The sequence below is a fragment of the Nyctereutes procyonoides genome, unplaced genomic scaffold, assembly GCF_905146905.1.
Source record: "Nyctereutes procyonoides isolate TBG_1078 unplaced genomic scaffold, NYPRO_anot_genome, whole genome shotgun sequence".
NCBI lineage: Eukaryota > Metazoa > Chordata > Mammalia > Carnivora > Canidae > Nyctereutes > Nyctereutes procyonoides.
In genome coordinates, this window is record NW_026575128.1 from 23,504,545 (window position 1) to 23,519,946 (window position 15,402).

The window sequence follows — 15,402 nt, forward strand, 5'->3', positions numbered from 1 at the left end:
TGAATTCTTATCCCCTCCAGGGCTTCATTTTTAAAATGTGATCATTGCTTGCATGTATAGAGTTATCTTCTTTTTGCAAAAATTTTGCATTTTCCATGTTAACCTGTTTTCTCTAATTTGATGATTTTTTTTTTTTTTTTTTTTTTGGACAGGGATTTGCTTCCTTCAAGCATAGGGATATGCTACTTCCTTTTAAGACTGGTACCCCTGATGTTGCTAACTAGTACACTCAAAGGCACACATCAGAGTCTTCTTCTCCTCTTATCTAATAGGAAATGATTTCCTTCTTTCTTCTTCTTTTTTAATCTAGTATAACAGCAATGTACTTTTATGTATGTACCGAAGGAGAAAAATGATGACAGTTATTACTCTGATTCAGGCTATATAATTTGATCTCCTCAATCGGAAAAGATTGCAAAGCTGATGCCAGCATCTTTTAGATTTCTCACATGACTAGTTGTTCAAAGATATTTATTTCTGAGTTTATTTTTCTCTATGTGTGCCTGTGTTTTATGTTGGAGCAAGCAACTGCAGCTATTGTCATGGGTCCATCAACGATATTTATTGGTGCTTCTTGTGAGCTCAGTATTTTCTAGAGGTTGATAGGGAAACAGAATAAGTATCAGACACACTCCTTGCCCTGAACACACTGACAATATAGTCAAAGAATTAAGATTAATGTAAAGGACAGAAAGGAAGCAGACCCAAACATTGCCTAAGAAATTTCTTACACTGTGTAGAAGATAAATTTTTTTTTCAGAGATGACATTAAGCTATTGCCTCTGTAAATACTCTACATTTAATTCTTGCACTTGTTTTGATGCAATTTTCTGATGATGGAACTAAATAAAGATCAAAGGAATTAAAGAAATTGATTTAGGTTCCATCGCTTGTAAATGGCAGTTTGGAGTTCACCCTGGCTCAAAATCTGTCTACCAGTGTCTTGAGGGAAGTTTAGGATTAGAGTAGACAAGGAAAGCTTTGTGGATGCAGCCATGCCAGGAATAATAATAGCTACTGTTGATTGGGTGTTGAGTGACTGGAACTCTACTAAACATGGTCTTAACTATTTCTATCCATACACGCATGGGATAAATGTTTTGAATCCCTATTTACAACTATAGAAACTGAAGATCAGGGACATTAAGTAACTTTACCAGTGGCCCATGAGTGACAGAGTTGGGATTTGAAACAATGTTCTCTGGCTCCAAAAGCAGTGCTCTCTACCTGTAATGTAGAGATGAATAATTGGGAAATTATTGAGTAGTTTCAGCTAGTGGCCAGAAGCAGGGTATCAGTGATCTTTGAGGAGAGGGCAGGATGTCAGGATATCAGGGTGCATATTGTAAGATAGAGCTCAATAGGAAGTTGAAAATAGCTCTGATGTCTTCAGCTAGGACAACCAACGTGATGGTGGTTACCAACTGAACTGCTGTATGAGGAACAACAGCAATTGTGAAGGGGCAAAGATCATTTTTAGTTTTAGTAATGTCAATTTTAAAGCTGCTACTTAAATATTTGTAGGACATTGGGAAGTCAAGGTTTGAAACCCAGAGAAACTTTCAGAATTAGAGATGAGTAGAAAAGTTAATAATTTAAGTCATCTGAGGTGATTAAGACACTCAGAGAAGTAAAGATTAAGAAAGGGAAGCTATAAAAACTGAGAATGAAAAATTGGAGAGGCAGTAGGAGAATCAGAAAAATGGTATCCTGAAGCAGGAGGGGGTTTTCTAGAAGACGGGCATCAGCAGTGCCAAGTACTTCAGAAAGAGGTCTGAAAGAACAATAACTGAAGAGGGTTTTTGCAATAAGAGGTGGTATTAGCGATTCCATGGGAAGGTTTGTGTGTTTTGTTTTGTACATGGGGGAACTATGAGCATTTTGAAGCTTATTTTAGATAAATAATTGGACTGAATGGAGTAGCCAGGCTCTGCACAACCCCAGGTCGAATTGCAGTGTACATACGGGATAGCCACACTTGACTTCCTGGGCAGAAATCTGTTAGTGTAATAAAAGCAAGAAGCCATTTAATTTCTCTGCTTACAGTAAAGTCTACTCATACTACTCACCATGAGTAAAGAAACCCTTAATTTGTCCCTCTAGTGCAGAGAGCAGTGATTGCTCATCAGCGTGGAGGCATTCAGGGGTGAAAGCCATCCTGCTAGAAGCCATGAGCTACCAGCTATCCTAGTGATAAATGCTCCCTGTGACTGCTGAGAGTGGTAAATATGTCAGAGTCCCTAATTAGCTCAGCATTGGGTCTGCAGAATTACCAATTCCAGGGCTCTGCTTCATTTACTTGGCATTAATACTTTCAGAGGTAAGCATCTTTTTACTGGGACAGATGGACTCTTATGACCTGGGTGGAAGCAGTGGCTTATTCATTGGAGGGTATCCTCATCACAAGGCCCCATATGATCAACTGTCTCAGGGATCTGGGAGAAAATAGGGGAAGAACCAACCAGAAGGGATCTCTCCCTCCCTCCCTCTCTCTCTCTTTAAAATTCAGCTTTACTAAGGAATAATGGACACAATTTGTAGGATATTTAAAGTGTCTATCATGTCATCTTCAGTTGCTTTCACCAGTGGTTTGTGGTTTCCGGGGTACAGGTCTTTCACCTCTTTGGTTAAGTTCATCCCTAGGTATTTTATTCTTTGCGGTGCAGTTGTAAAATGGAGTTGTTTTCTTAATTACTTTTTCTGCTACTTTGTTATTAATGTATAGAAATACCACTGATGGGAATCCTTGGTGGCTCAGTGGTTTAGCACCGCCTTCAGCCCAGGGCGGCATGATCCTGGTGTCCGGGGATCGAGTCCCATGTCAGGCTCCCCTGCATGGAGCCTGCTTCTCCCTCTGCCTGTGTCCCTGCCTCTCTCTCTGTGTCTTTCATGAATAAATAAATAAAATCTTTAAAAATAAAAAAAAAATGCCACTGATTTCTGGGTATTAATTTTGTATCCTGCAACTTTACTGAATTCCTTTAATACTTCTAGTAGTTTTGGGGTGGAATCTGTGCATGGGTGTATAGTAGCATGTCATCTGCAAATAGTGACCGTTTGACTTCTTCCTTACCAATGTGGATGCCAAGCCATTTCCCAGAGCTAGGCAGGAAATCTTTGAAGAGATTCCTATGTTGGGGAGACTCTCATCTGCCTAGAGACCTTGGTTATGGACTCCTTTTCAGAATCCAATCATATTGACTTATCTCCCTAGGAAAATGAACATTTATTTACACATTAAAAAAAAATCAGAATACTCCTGAACTTCAAGTCTGGTCAGAAACCTTTCATCTAAAAGATTAAGATAGGGGATCCCTGGGTGGCGCAGCGGTTTGGCGCCTGCCTTTGGCCCAGGGCCCGATCCTGGAGACCCGGGATTGAATCCCACATCAGGCTCCTGGTGCATGGAGCCTGCTTCTCCCTCTGCCTGTGTCTCTGCCTCTCTCTCTCTCTCTGTGTGTGACTATCATAAATAAATAAAAATTTAAAAAAATTTTAAAAGATTAAGATATAATCCTTTCAAGTAGTGATATAACCAAACAAAACCTTTAAACTGAAACTTAACTTTCAGAAGTCTCTGGCAACACGGAAAAAGCGGCTGGCCTGGGGCTGTTCTTCCTGTCTTTGGAGAAAGGATAATTGTATTCAGAATGCTAGGTCCTATAAATCATAGTATGTATGTAGAGTCTCGAGTCTAGACAAGTTATAGAGCAAGATATAAAGAATGAGGCAATTCTCCCCAATTATTTTCCCAATATTTGGCTCCCAATAGTCAGATTTCAATTATCAGTATATTTTTTATTGATACTTGGATTGGCTCATTTATTTATAGCAGGTGGGAAAAGGCTAATGTTGAGTTCTAGGCTCATTTCCCAGGGTAATGAGGCAGGTGGTATTGGATAATGGCCTAGCCTCAGGTAATGCCTGAGATCTAAGGACTATGCCTTGGTTCTCAACGTTGGCTGCACATTAGAATTACTTATTACATGAAACATAACAATACCAGGCCAAATTTAAGGCCAGTCAGATCATAGTCTCTGGGAGTGAGGAACAGATATTGGTATCTTTCAAAAGCATCCCAAGCAAGTCTAGTCTACATTTAGGGTTGACAGTCACTGGATTGAGGCAAATTAGATGGCGGTATGAATAAGATCAAGGAAGGCAAAGGGGCAGGATATCCCCACCGGTGAGGCCCATGGAATTATGGGAAATCTCTAGCAAATAATCAATGAAGCCAGTTGATTTAAAGTCTTGGTTATCAATTGTATTTATAAGCAAGTTTTTACTCCTTAAGAGAGAATCTGGTATAGTAACACAAAATCCTAGATCTGAGGGTCTTAAGGCATAGAGTGATTGTCTCATAGGGCTTTAATGCAGTAGTAAAGTTTTCAAGATTGGGGCAACTAATTGAAGTTATTGAGAGAGGGACTTTAGGGAAGAAAAAGCCCATTTTTAAAAGTGGTTGTACACTCATTTGGTTCATATCTCAAAACTCACAAAAGGGTAAAGAATACAAACCTCACTGTCCTCTGTTCCTAGCAGTTCAATTTCTCTGACTTGGAAGCAGTCAGTCTTCTGTGTCTATTAGTTCACTCTTACATAAACAGTGTCCCCTTCCTCATTTTCATACATACGGCGTCGTCTAAATGATATGCACACTATCCTGCATTTTACTTTTCTCTCACTAAATATTATATCCTGAGGAACTGACTATGTTTTAACAAGTCTCAAGTTTAGATGTTGCATGCCCAAACTTTCATCCCTTAGTAAAGGCACAAGGCATGTAGTAGGAACTTAACAAATGCTATTGCCAATTTCATCACTCTTCCAGAATAAACCAGCCAGCACTGCTGCACCTGTCTGCTGAAATTAAATTCAGAACTAGTCTGTAAGGGATGTTGCTGTCTTCACCTTAGAACTGCAGTACAAACATGCCTTCGGTGATATTCTCAGAAGTAGTGTTCAAAAAGAGACCAGATGTATTTCTAATCCTGCCACAAAAAGAGGCAAAAACTTCTGTTGACTCAGAAATTTGTATGTCAACGTCTGAGAAATGACAAGTAGCTTTGACACCAAGCCTTTGGATAAACCAAAATCAGAGGATTAATAAAGCAAATGATTTCTTGCTCAAAGATCTAACTCTACTGCGTAAGCTTGTCTTAGTCTTGGTAAATTGCTGTCTTTCATTATTTTCCATTGAACCTCAGGATGGATTATGTGAGAAGTTGAGACATTACCTGGTTTTCTAACTCACTATCTATTGTCTCTGGTTGCTTCAAACTAACACACTGAATCATAAGTGGTAGAAAATTGTTTATGCAACTTAATCTTCAGGTATTTGTCTGTCTCAGTTTCTATGCTTTGCACCATCGCTAAGTACATTATAAACATTAGCAGTTGCTGTCTTATAAGTCTCTGATATTAAAAATTCACAATCTATAACAGCTGAGCGCTTAGAATCCCTGCTTCACCATTGTAGGGATTGCTTTTTGCTTCTATTTTCTGGGCAGCAGTGGACACTTTAGCCTTAGTTTGGGGAAAGGGAATGAGAACACAGGTCAATTTGGTAATAAATAAATAAACAAACCAATTTAAGTTTTTGTTATTGTTACCTTTTAGCCGCATTACTGCTTTCGGTGTGTATGGTTGTTAAAAATCCTTACAATTTTAGAATCTTCCTACTTTTCAGTTGAATAGTGTTTGGGCTGTTGCTCCTCACTGAATATGCAAGTTATGGAATCAAAGTCATTTTCTCCAAGCAACTCAGCGTGGTTAGTGTGCTATTGGTCATTTTTAAACAGTATTGTAAAACAATAATGCCTGTGCATGCATGCATGTGTGTGTGTGTACACAAGCTTGTATATGTATGGGAGAGCAGAGGAGAAGAGTGTTTAATAAAATCAATAAGCCATTGAGTCACTAAATTCTAAAATAGTGAAACACAGCATTGAATGATCCTGTGGGAATGGACAATAAGATGCAAAAATCTGAACCTTTCTGAGCTCAACAAATTTACAAAGGAATATGGTGCAATTATGTACATCACTTCCATTAGTGTCCTAATAGAAATGCTATGTTATCATGATTTTTATGCTAAAAATATTGATGAAAATGTATTTGCTGTGGGTCAGAATTGCAACAGTAATAATCATATTATTTATAAAAAGGTACAGGAGAGTTTTTATTATTTCTAATGTTTAAGCCATCATTATCATTAGACATAATTAATTGAAGGCATTATAAAATCCATTAATTTTTCCTCCATATAGGTAGTCATTATGGTATAGCATTTTGTTATGACACTAATATCACCCTTTAGTGAGTGTATTATCTTTGTCCCATGACACCGGAACTGTAGTGAACTCAATTCCAATTGCCTATAAAATATCTTTCTTCAGTAGAGGTCAAACTACTTTAAAATATTATCTCAGTGCTTTTAGCTTATCGAGGAAATATTGGAAAAGTGATTTATTCTTATTTAGCAGGCATGAAAATGGCAGCATAGACAGGGAAAGTCAATTGCATAAGGTCAGTTAATAAATCATCTTTATGTGGGTGAGATCAAGTTTCTGAAGTCACAATCTAGTACACCAGGGACTGAACAGTGCCTAAGACAGATCGAAAAAGTAAAAGTCAAATGTTTACCTCACATGGTTCTAAAGAACAAAAGTACTCGTTCATTTTAGACTGATGTGCTCAAGGCTTCAAAATTTGTAAGTCAAGTTATGTACATGAGTTGCCAGATTATATCTGGCAGCTTTTTATACTATATCAACATGTTGATTATTCTATTACCATGTGATAATGGAATTAAATTGAAATAAAGTATTTTGGGATAGTTGTGATAGTAAAAGTGAATTTCTAGTTGCAATAAATTCCTTGGTTTTAAAAATAGTAAGAGAAAAAGCAGCAGGATATAAGAAAGAGGTTATATTTTAAAAACATAATTACATGAAAGAATATTAAAGGTAGTCATTAAAAAAAGAAAGTACAAACTAATAATGACCTATCGAAGATCCAAGTAGAAGTAGATAGTGAATCTAAATTCATGAACAACCTTTTTTTATCCTTTCATTTATTCTTCTCTTTTTGGAGAGAGATCTCAGTTTGCCACTAGCAACTTCTTTTCTCTTTTTAACTTATTTATCAGTGTTTCTCAGGTGTGTTTTCCAGAATATAAGATCCATGAGATGTTCATATAGGGAGTGTGGACAGAGAAGTTTAGGAAATACTACATATATAGTAACTCATCTTTTGGGAATGCCTGATGTTCTTTAACACTTTTAAGTATTCAAGAAATGGTCCAAAATCAGAGATCTGTTTTCCTTTATTATCTCAACCCCTTCCAAAATAATTTGATTGTTTTTATATGACATATTTTAACATTCCAGGCACCTTGCTTTAGAATCAAAGGAAAAAGTAGCGGTAATGAGATTGGATTAAGGAATGAGGGGATATGGCTGGGCGACCATAGATTTTATGGAACACTTAGAATTTTTGCAGAATCACTGATTTATTTATGCTATGCTCATTTTCTACTTCACAGAAACACCAATTGAAAAATGCTTTGGGGGAGCTTGGTGGCTCTGTTGGTTAAGCCACTGCCTCTTGATTTCCGCTCAGGTCATGAACTCTGAGGGTTGTGAGATCCAGCCCTGTGTCTGGAATTAAATTGGGCATGAGCATGGAGGCTGCTTGGGATTCTCTTTCTCCCTCTGCCTCTGCCCCTTCCCACAGTGTGCGCTCTCTCTCTCCTCTCTCAAAAAAAAAAAAAATTGTTTGTGTCTTTTTGATTATAAAATTGCTAGATTTTTATTCATGAATTTTCCATTGAATATGTAAAATGTTTTGAGGCTATAGGAAACATACATTTGGAAATATCTTACTGAATTTTTTTAAGTCATAAGAGTTGTTTTCCTTGGAATGAGGCATTTAATTGAAAAAGTTATTGTTCAGAAATTAACTGTGATCCCATATATTTCTGTCTTCTCAAACACTTTGAGAATTGTTACTGTCACTTCTTTTTTTTAAGATTTTATTTATTTATTTTGAGAGAGTGAGTGAGTGAGTGAGCTGGGGGAGGGGCAAGGAAAGAGGAGGAGAGAGACAATCTCCTGCAGACTGTGCACTGAGCAGGGAGCCCAATGCAGGGATCGATTTCAGGACCCTGAGATCATGACTTGGGCCGAAGTCAAGAGTCCACCACCTAACAGACTGAGCCCCATTCTTGTCACTTTTAAAAATAATTAGGAAGAAAAGTGTTAAAGTCAGAAATGCATAACAATCATACTTCTCATTTAGTCTATCACCCAAAACAATGTATTTCATTTCTTGGCTAACAGAAGACTGTTTTATGTTATTAATTTGATTGTGATATATAGTTCCTGTCCTTTATCTTTGAGAAAACTTAAAGAAGGGAAAAATGGCAAATTGAAAAGCTTTTAGGATGATGTAATGGAGCAAATGGCCTCTCTGAAGCCTGGGCATTTGGTGTGTTTTATTTATGATAGCACATAGGGCTATTTTAAAACTAAGATTTGTTGAGAACCCCACTTTATTAATATCACTGTGTTAAATGTATAAGTATTGAACTGTCAATGAAATATGAGACATTTTACCCAGTGACATTTTAAATGAATCTCATTGTAGGGGAAGCCTGTGGGAACACCAGATGCTGGCGCTTATTTCCGTGTGCTCGCGGAGCATGGAGTAGCTGCCTTGTTTACAGCGCCGACTGCAATTAGAGCCATCCGTCAACAGGACCCTGGGGCAGCCTTGGGGAAGCAGTACTCTCTGACAAGGTGAACTTGGGATGCACAGGGCAAATTACATTAAAAACTGCAATCAGAATGAACAACTGAACATTGTACACTTTTTTGGCACTGCCATACCCCTATGGAAAGAGCCAAAAGATTCTGAATGTTATTAGGAATGACTGTTCTAAACATAGCTTTGAATTAGTTAGAATTTTAACTCTACTGTGAATATGTTTTAATACCATATTGTGTTTATTTCAGTTCAAATCTTACCAAAATATTTCCCTTTTTTAAACCACCAGGCTTATATTTTCCTTAAAGTAAAATCCTGACTACGACTTCAGATGCATTTACACACACTCATATGTGTGTATATATATATATATATATATATATATATATATATAGCATCTGATGATCTTTTGAAAACAGAATAGTAGTGTAAATAGCAGGAAAATATTATGTGATTTCATGTATACAGATAAAATGTGAAAATTATCGTCCAAACTACTGTTGTTGAAAGAAGAGGGGAGATTATTTTTCTCTTGTTTTGTAATAATATGCCCTGAATAGTTTAAATATTTCTGCTGCTTTATTGACATCCATTTTAGTTTAATGATAGGTGTATTCAAAGATAATTATAGCAATTTGTATCTTCAAGGCAGTCAATTCGTATTGAACCTCTTTGAAATTGGTCACTGCTATCATAAACTAAAAGAAGGAATTTGAAGTGTCTTCAGGTCAAAAAATGGGTTTGGATTATTGTTTTGAATTTTTAAGTTAAATGCCAACTATTATGAATTTTATGTTGTTCAAAGAAGGAGTTAAAATAGTTTTTATACTTCGATTGCAGGTGTAAAGCAGGAAGCTTTTAGTTTGGATAGTCAGTGGGTTTGTTTTTGGTCCTTGCCCTATATTTTTATTTTATGAAAAATTAGGTCTGGATTTACATAAAATTTTACCTATAATCTAGAAAGAACAGTCATTAAAATAAAAGCGCTCATAAAATGAACCTCCCATTACAATATTTCTACTCACCCCCATTTTGTTCCTTCATTTACTACATTTCAATTTTATTTTCCCCATTTCAGCCAAAAGGATGGAAAAGTAGATTTTGGTACCAGTATCTTAGGCTGTGTATAGTCTCCATGTCTTGGACAGTCCCAGGGAATTTTGAATAAGCTGTGATTGTAGTTCCTCGCACTATCTCTTTACTAACAAATGCTTTCTGATAACACTGTGTGAAGTTGTGTGACTGGCAAGCTAAGGTCTCTCTCATTTGCTACATCTTTTTTTCCCCATTTGTGCATGGGTTTTAGATGTTATCCATTACTGTGAAGGCAGGAACCTTTTCTAATTGTCCTAATATATAAAGCGTCTGATAGTACTGAATGCCCATTAAACCATCAATTTTTTTCAAACTAATACTAAATGAGATTTTAGTGTAAGAGAAATTGCAGGGGATTCCCAGGTGGCTCAGCGGTTTAGCACCACCTTCGGCCCTGGGGTGTGATCCTGGAGACCTGGGATCAGGTCCCACATCGGGCTCCCTGTATTGAGCCTGCTTCTCCCTCAGCCTGTGTCTCTGCCTCTCTTTCTCTCATGAATAAATAAATAAAATCTTAAAAAAAAAAAAAAGAGAGAGAAATTGCAGTCAGTTCCCTCTGGTAATGCCCTTCTGTCTTTAGGCACCTAAGTTATTCATGATGGTAGGCACATATGTTTTTAATAGATATTTAATGATGTAGACTCTGAAGATACCCTCAATTATTCAAGTTACTACTGTTAATAGATGCACACATTTCCTGATAACCTACTATGTGCCAGGTATAAGCAGTTTCTCTTATTCAGTCATCACAATAAGTAGGAACTGATTATCCTCATTTTCCAAATGTGTAATATTAGGATCAGAAGGTTTACAAAACTCTTTAGAAAGAAACTAACTAAGGCAATCTGACAAGGGCTCACTTTTTTTTTTAAGATTTTATTTATTTATTCATGAGAGACAGAGAGAGAGAGAGAGAGAGGCAGAGACACAGGCAGAAGGAGAAGCAGGCTCCCTATGGGGAGCCTGATGCGGGACTCGATCCCAGAACCCTGGGATCATGCCCTGAGCCAAAGGCAGACGCTCAACCACTGAGCCACCCAGGCGCCCCAGGGCCCACATTCTTAACACAGACATTCTTCTTACGAGAGGTAAATTAAGAAACTAACTTGATCCGGGGATTTTTGTTGTTCGTGGGATAAAAGTTTTTACTTCTTATTTATTTGTTGCCTATTCAAATAATACTTTCACTGAACTTCTGTAACAGATTCTCATCAGTGAACTAAGGGAATATTAGAAAGAGAAGGGATCTCAAAAACCTAACTATCCGATTTTAAAAACAAGATAACCAAAGTCCAGAAGAGTTAAGTTTGTGTTAGAGACAGAATAAAGACCAGGAGTCAAGTCGTTTCACACAACTATACCTTTCGTTTCATATCTACGTTCAGGACTTTTCATATTTACTTAGTGATCGGACATTGACTAGATATTATGATAGCGGACTCATGATTTATCCATAGAGCTTTCTTCTCTCTTCTCTTATAGGACGTTTCAAATCATGAAATGGTGTTTTTCAAATGCATTAGATATCTCATCAAAGATTGTTTTGAAATAAATTTGGAGACTTGCCAAAGATTTTCGCTCCCAAAGCAAATTTCAAAAGGTCTTCTGAAATAGGGAGTGAAGCAGAACTAGAAATTCATTTTATTATAGACGATTAGAAGTCAGGAAAACAGATGAGAGGTCATCCGGGGTAAACCTCTCATCTCACAGTTGAGAAAATGTTGCCACTAAGAGGTGAAGTGCCATTCCCGGGATGACAGAGCTACCCTCTGCAAAGCTGAGACGAGGCCGTACAGTGTGGTATAGTTAAGATTCTCGCTCTGGAGTTAGACACCCTGGGTTCAAGTCTACCCCTTACCGGTTGTGTGACCTCAAGAAAATTACACAGCCTCTCTGTTCTTTTTGCTGTTTTTCTTCTTTTTGCACTCCTCCCTCTCCACTCTCCCTCCTCCTCCTTCCAGAATAGAAGTAATGCAGGTAAAACACTTGGAACAGCTCTTAACAGACTGTCATGGCTGTTATTATTATTTTTTTGCTTCCTTATGTCCTGCTCTTCTTCATCACATCATGATGATTTATTTTCCCATGATCTTCTAGTTCAATCATAATCAAGTTAGAAAAATTCAGTTCTGCTGCTTCCATTCAGTGTATCACAGTACCTAATACTCTGATGCAACACTTCTTTTTCAGTTGCATAAGAATGAGTGATAATACAAAAAAAAAAAAAGAAAAAGCAGAGCGCCAGAGATGAGCTCAAAAATAAACATATCAGGGATTGGAAATAGACTAGATCTGAAAAATAATAAGCATGGCTGAAGGCTTGCTAGGTGTACAAGCAGGCGTTGGCAGCATAGTGGAGACTCAGTGTTCCCCTGTTTTGATTGTGGAGTCAGAGCCAGCTCAGTGCTTGAACATGCAGTGGGTTGTTACACCTCACACATGAAAGGAGATTGATGATAATGGTGAGAGGGTGTTTTCTGGGACTTACAGCAAGCTTTGGTCTAGAGGTCTGAATGAGACAGAGAACAGCCCAGCGACTGGAGACTAAATTAAAGTGCCCACCTGCTGTTCTAGAATAGGATCTGTGATATCCTGAGTATCACTGTGTGTTAATAATTCTGGACCATCACTGTGACATTGGATCACTGGGGGATAGCTACATCGCCCACAAACCTATTGGACAGAGAAGGTGAATACAGGACAGGGAGCGAGAGATAAAAATAACAATGAAGGACTTCTTTTTCTTCTACTTAAGACACTAGTATAGGAGCAGGGATCAACAAACACACTAATGAAGATGAATAAAGAATCACATTGCTATGGAAACCTGATTTACAGGGGAGGTGACTTAACAAATAAGTGGAAGAAGGATAGACCCTTAAATAAATTGGTGCTGAAACAACTAGCTATATATATAGAAAAAAGGGAGTTCTCTACCATATACACTACACAGAAATAAATTTCAGCTGGATTCAAGGCCCTATAATTGTAAAACAAAGAATTAGTACCTTCAAAAGAAAATGGATAAGTATTGTAATATATTTTAGTAGGTAATGACCATTTAAAGCATAAATCACAAATCATTAAGGAAAATATTGATGAAATTTCCTGCATTAAAAGGAACAATTGCCGACCAAAAGAATAAACAAACTTAAATGATGAATTATTCACCCAGAGAAGATATTTGCAACATGTATAACCATTAAACAATTAGTGTACAGAAGATATAAAGAACTCCTACAAATCAATAAGAAAACACACAATCCAATAGACAAATGGGCAAAGGATATGGACAGTCAGTTCATGGAGAAGACTAGGGTAGTCTAAAACATTAAAAGATCCTCAATCTTATCAATAAACAGAGAAATAACATTTTATTCCCATCATATAGGCAAAAGTTAAAATATCTAAGGGTGATATTCACTTGCAGGTTACAAAACAGCAGAATGGTTTTTACACTACTATGGAGACTGTAAAGTGGAAATATCTAGCAATATTAGATGCTCCACATACTCTATATGCCCCATGACAAACCTGTATTAATATGGAGGGATGAAAATGAGAAACTCACAAATGTGACCAACAAACCATGTACTTTGAAGGTTCTTAACAGGTTTGTTTCACAATGAAACAAACTATAAGCAATTACTTGTATAGTAAAAATGTATTGGAAAATAAATTGTGTACTACGGTGTATTAATTCAACAGGATAGTTAGAAGTGGAAATCAACCAGAACTTCAGGTATTAGCATGGATAAATGCCAAAAGCATAATGCTGAGTTTAAAAAGAAATTGAAAATTGATGGTTTCTCTTACATACAGTAAGAGAACTTTGAAAAATCACAAAAGCCATATTGTCTATACAAATAGTAAAAAAAAAAAAATGAATGGGAATGAAAACCTCTGAGTAATTCTGGTTACCTCTGGGGCTGGGATGGTGAAGAGAAATGAGATTTAAGTAGAGGTTGGAGAGAACTCAGTTGAATCAATAATATTTTATTTTCTAAGTGACATAAATATGACAGAATGATAAAACTAAGAATTATGCATAAAACTGGGCAGTTTGCACGTAATAAGTCCACTGTATTATCATCTACTCTTGTCCTGTTTTTCAGGGAAGTTAGAAATCTCATAATGAAAACTACTTCTCATTTTGTTTATGCTCTCATTTGACATGAAATCTGTGAACCACTTTGGCAAATCAAGGATGTCATACTATGGGTGTGTATTCGTCAGTGGGAGAGGAGGGCGAGGGTATCAGGTGCACATGGTGTGCTCCTCTCTTCCTTTGGTCCAACAGCTGCACAAACCTAAACAAATAACTTTCCTACTTCAGTGACCACCAATACTAAAATTTAAATGAATAAGAAAACCCACTCACAGAAACAAAATTTCCTCAGAAAATTATCAATCCTTCCTTTTCAAAAGCTTTCAGAGATATCCTACATCTGATTCACTGCTTCAAGTACGTGGTCTTCTGAGTCTCAAGTGACAATGACCATATGTCAACTATCTTTGGGTTTGTGATGGGTTGCAGATGAGCAATTCAAATATCCAGCTTTTGTTATTGTTTCTTTTTAAAGGCTTAGTTGCCAGTTATCACCATGGTAGCCAAATCAGAAAAGGAAATAATTTAAAGCCATTATTGAAGTGAAGAAGTAAAATTGTAATAATTTATGCAAGATAGAAAAAATACTACATCTCTCACTTATTGTATTTCTTTAAAGATTTATTTATTTATTTATTCATGATAAACAGAGAGAGAGAGAGGTAGAGACACAGGCAGAGGGAGAAGCAGGCTCCATGCAGGGAGCCCGATGCGGGACTCCAGGATCGCACCTTGGGCCAAAGGCAGGCGCTAAACCGCTGAGCCACCCAGGGATCCCCTCACTTATTGTATTTTAAAGCTTACTGCTTTTTCTTTTTCTTTTTCTTTTTTTTTTTAAGATTATTTATTTGAGAGCGAGAGGGAGAAAGAGAACATGAGCAGGGAGGAGGGGCAGAGGGAGAGGGAGGAGCAGACTCCCACTGAGCAGGAAGCCCGATGCAGACTCGATTCCAGGACCCCAGGATCATGGCCTGAGACGAAGGCAGATGTTTAACCAACTGAGCCACCCAGGCACCCAGTTTATTTAGTCTTTTCATATTTCACTGGCCATTTGAAGATTCTCTTTTGTGAAATGTTTATCCAAATCTTTGGCACATTTTAATTTTCTTTTTCTTGTTGATTTGTAAGACTTTTCATAGCCTTTTGGTCTAAGTTCTTCATTAACTATATGTATTACAAATAATATTCATCTTGTGATTTGATTTTATGTTTCACTTAATGCTGATTTTTGCTAAAGAGATGTGTCTTTTCATCAATATTTTTTCTATATGGTTCATGCTTTTTAAAGTCCCACTTAAGACATTTTACCTATTCGAATATCAGAAGTTATTCCTCTGTGTCATTTTCTAGAAGCTTTATTGTTTTACCTTTCATATAATCTACATGATTTGATTTTTGTGCATAGCATGAGGTAAGGGGTCAAGATTCAT

General features: G+C 37.1%; 1 protein-coding gene across 1 annotated transcript in view; it reads left to right on the forward strand.

The window, feature by feature from the left end:
• Positions 1–15,402, forward strand: part of ACSS3 (acyl-CoA synthetase short chain family member 3) — a 142,061-nt gene that overhangs the window by 75,328 nt on the left and 51,331 nt on the right. The window contains exon 8 of the mRNA XM_055341559.1: positions 8,650–8,801. Coding sequence (XP_055197534.1) covers positions 8,650–8,801 — 152 coding nt within the window. The remainder of the gene's footprint in view (positions 1–8,649; positions 8,802–15,402) is intronic.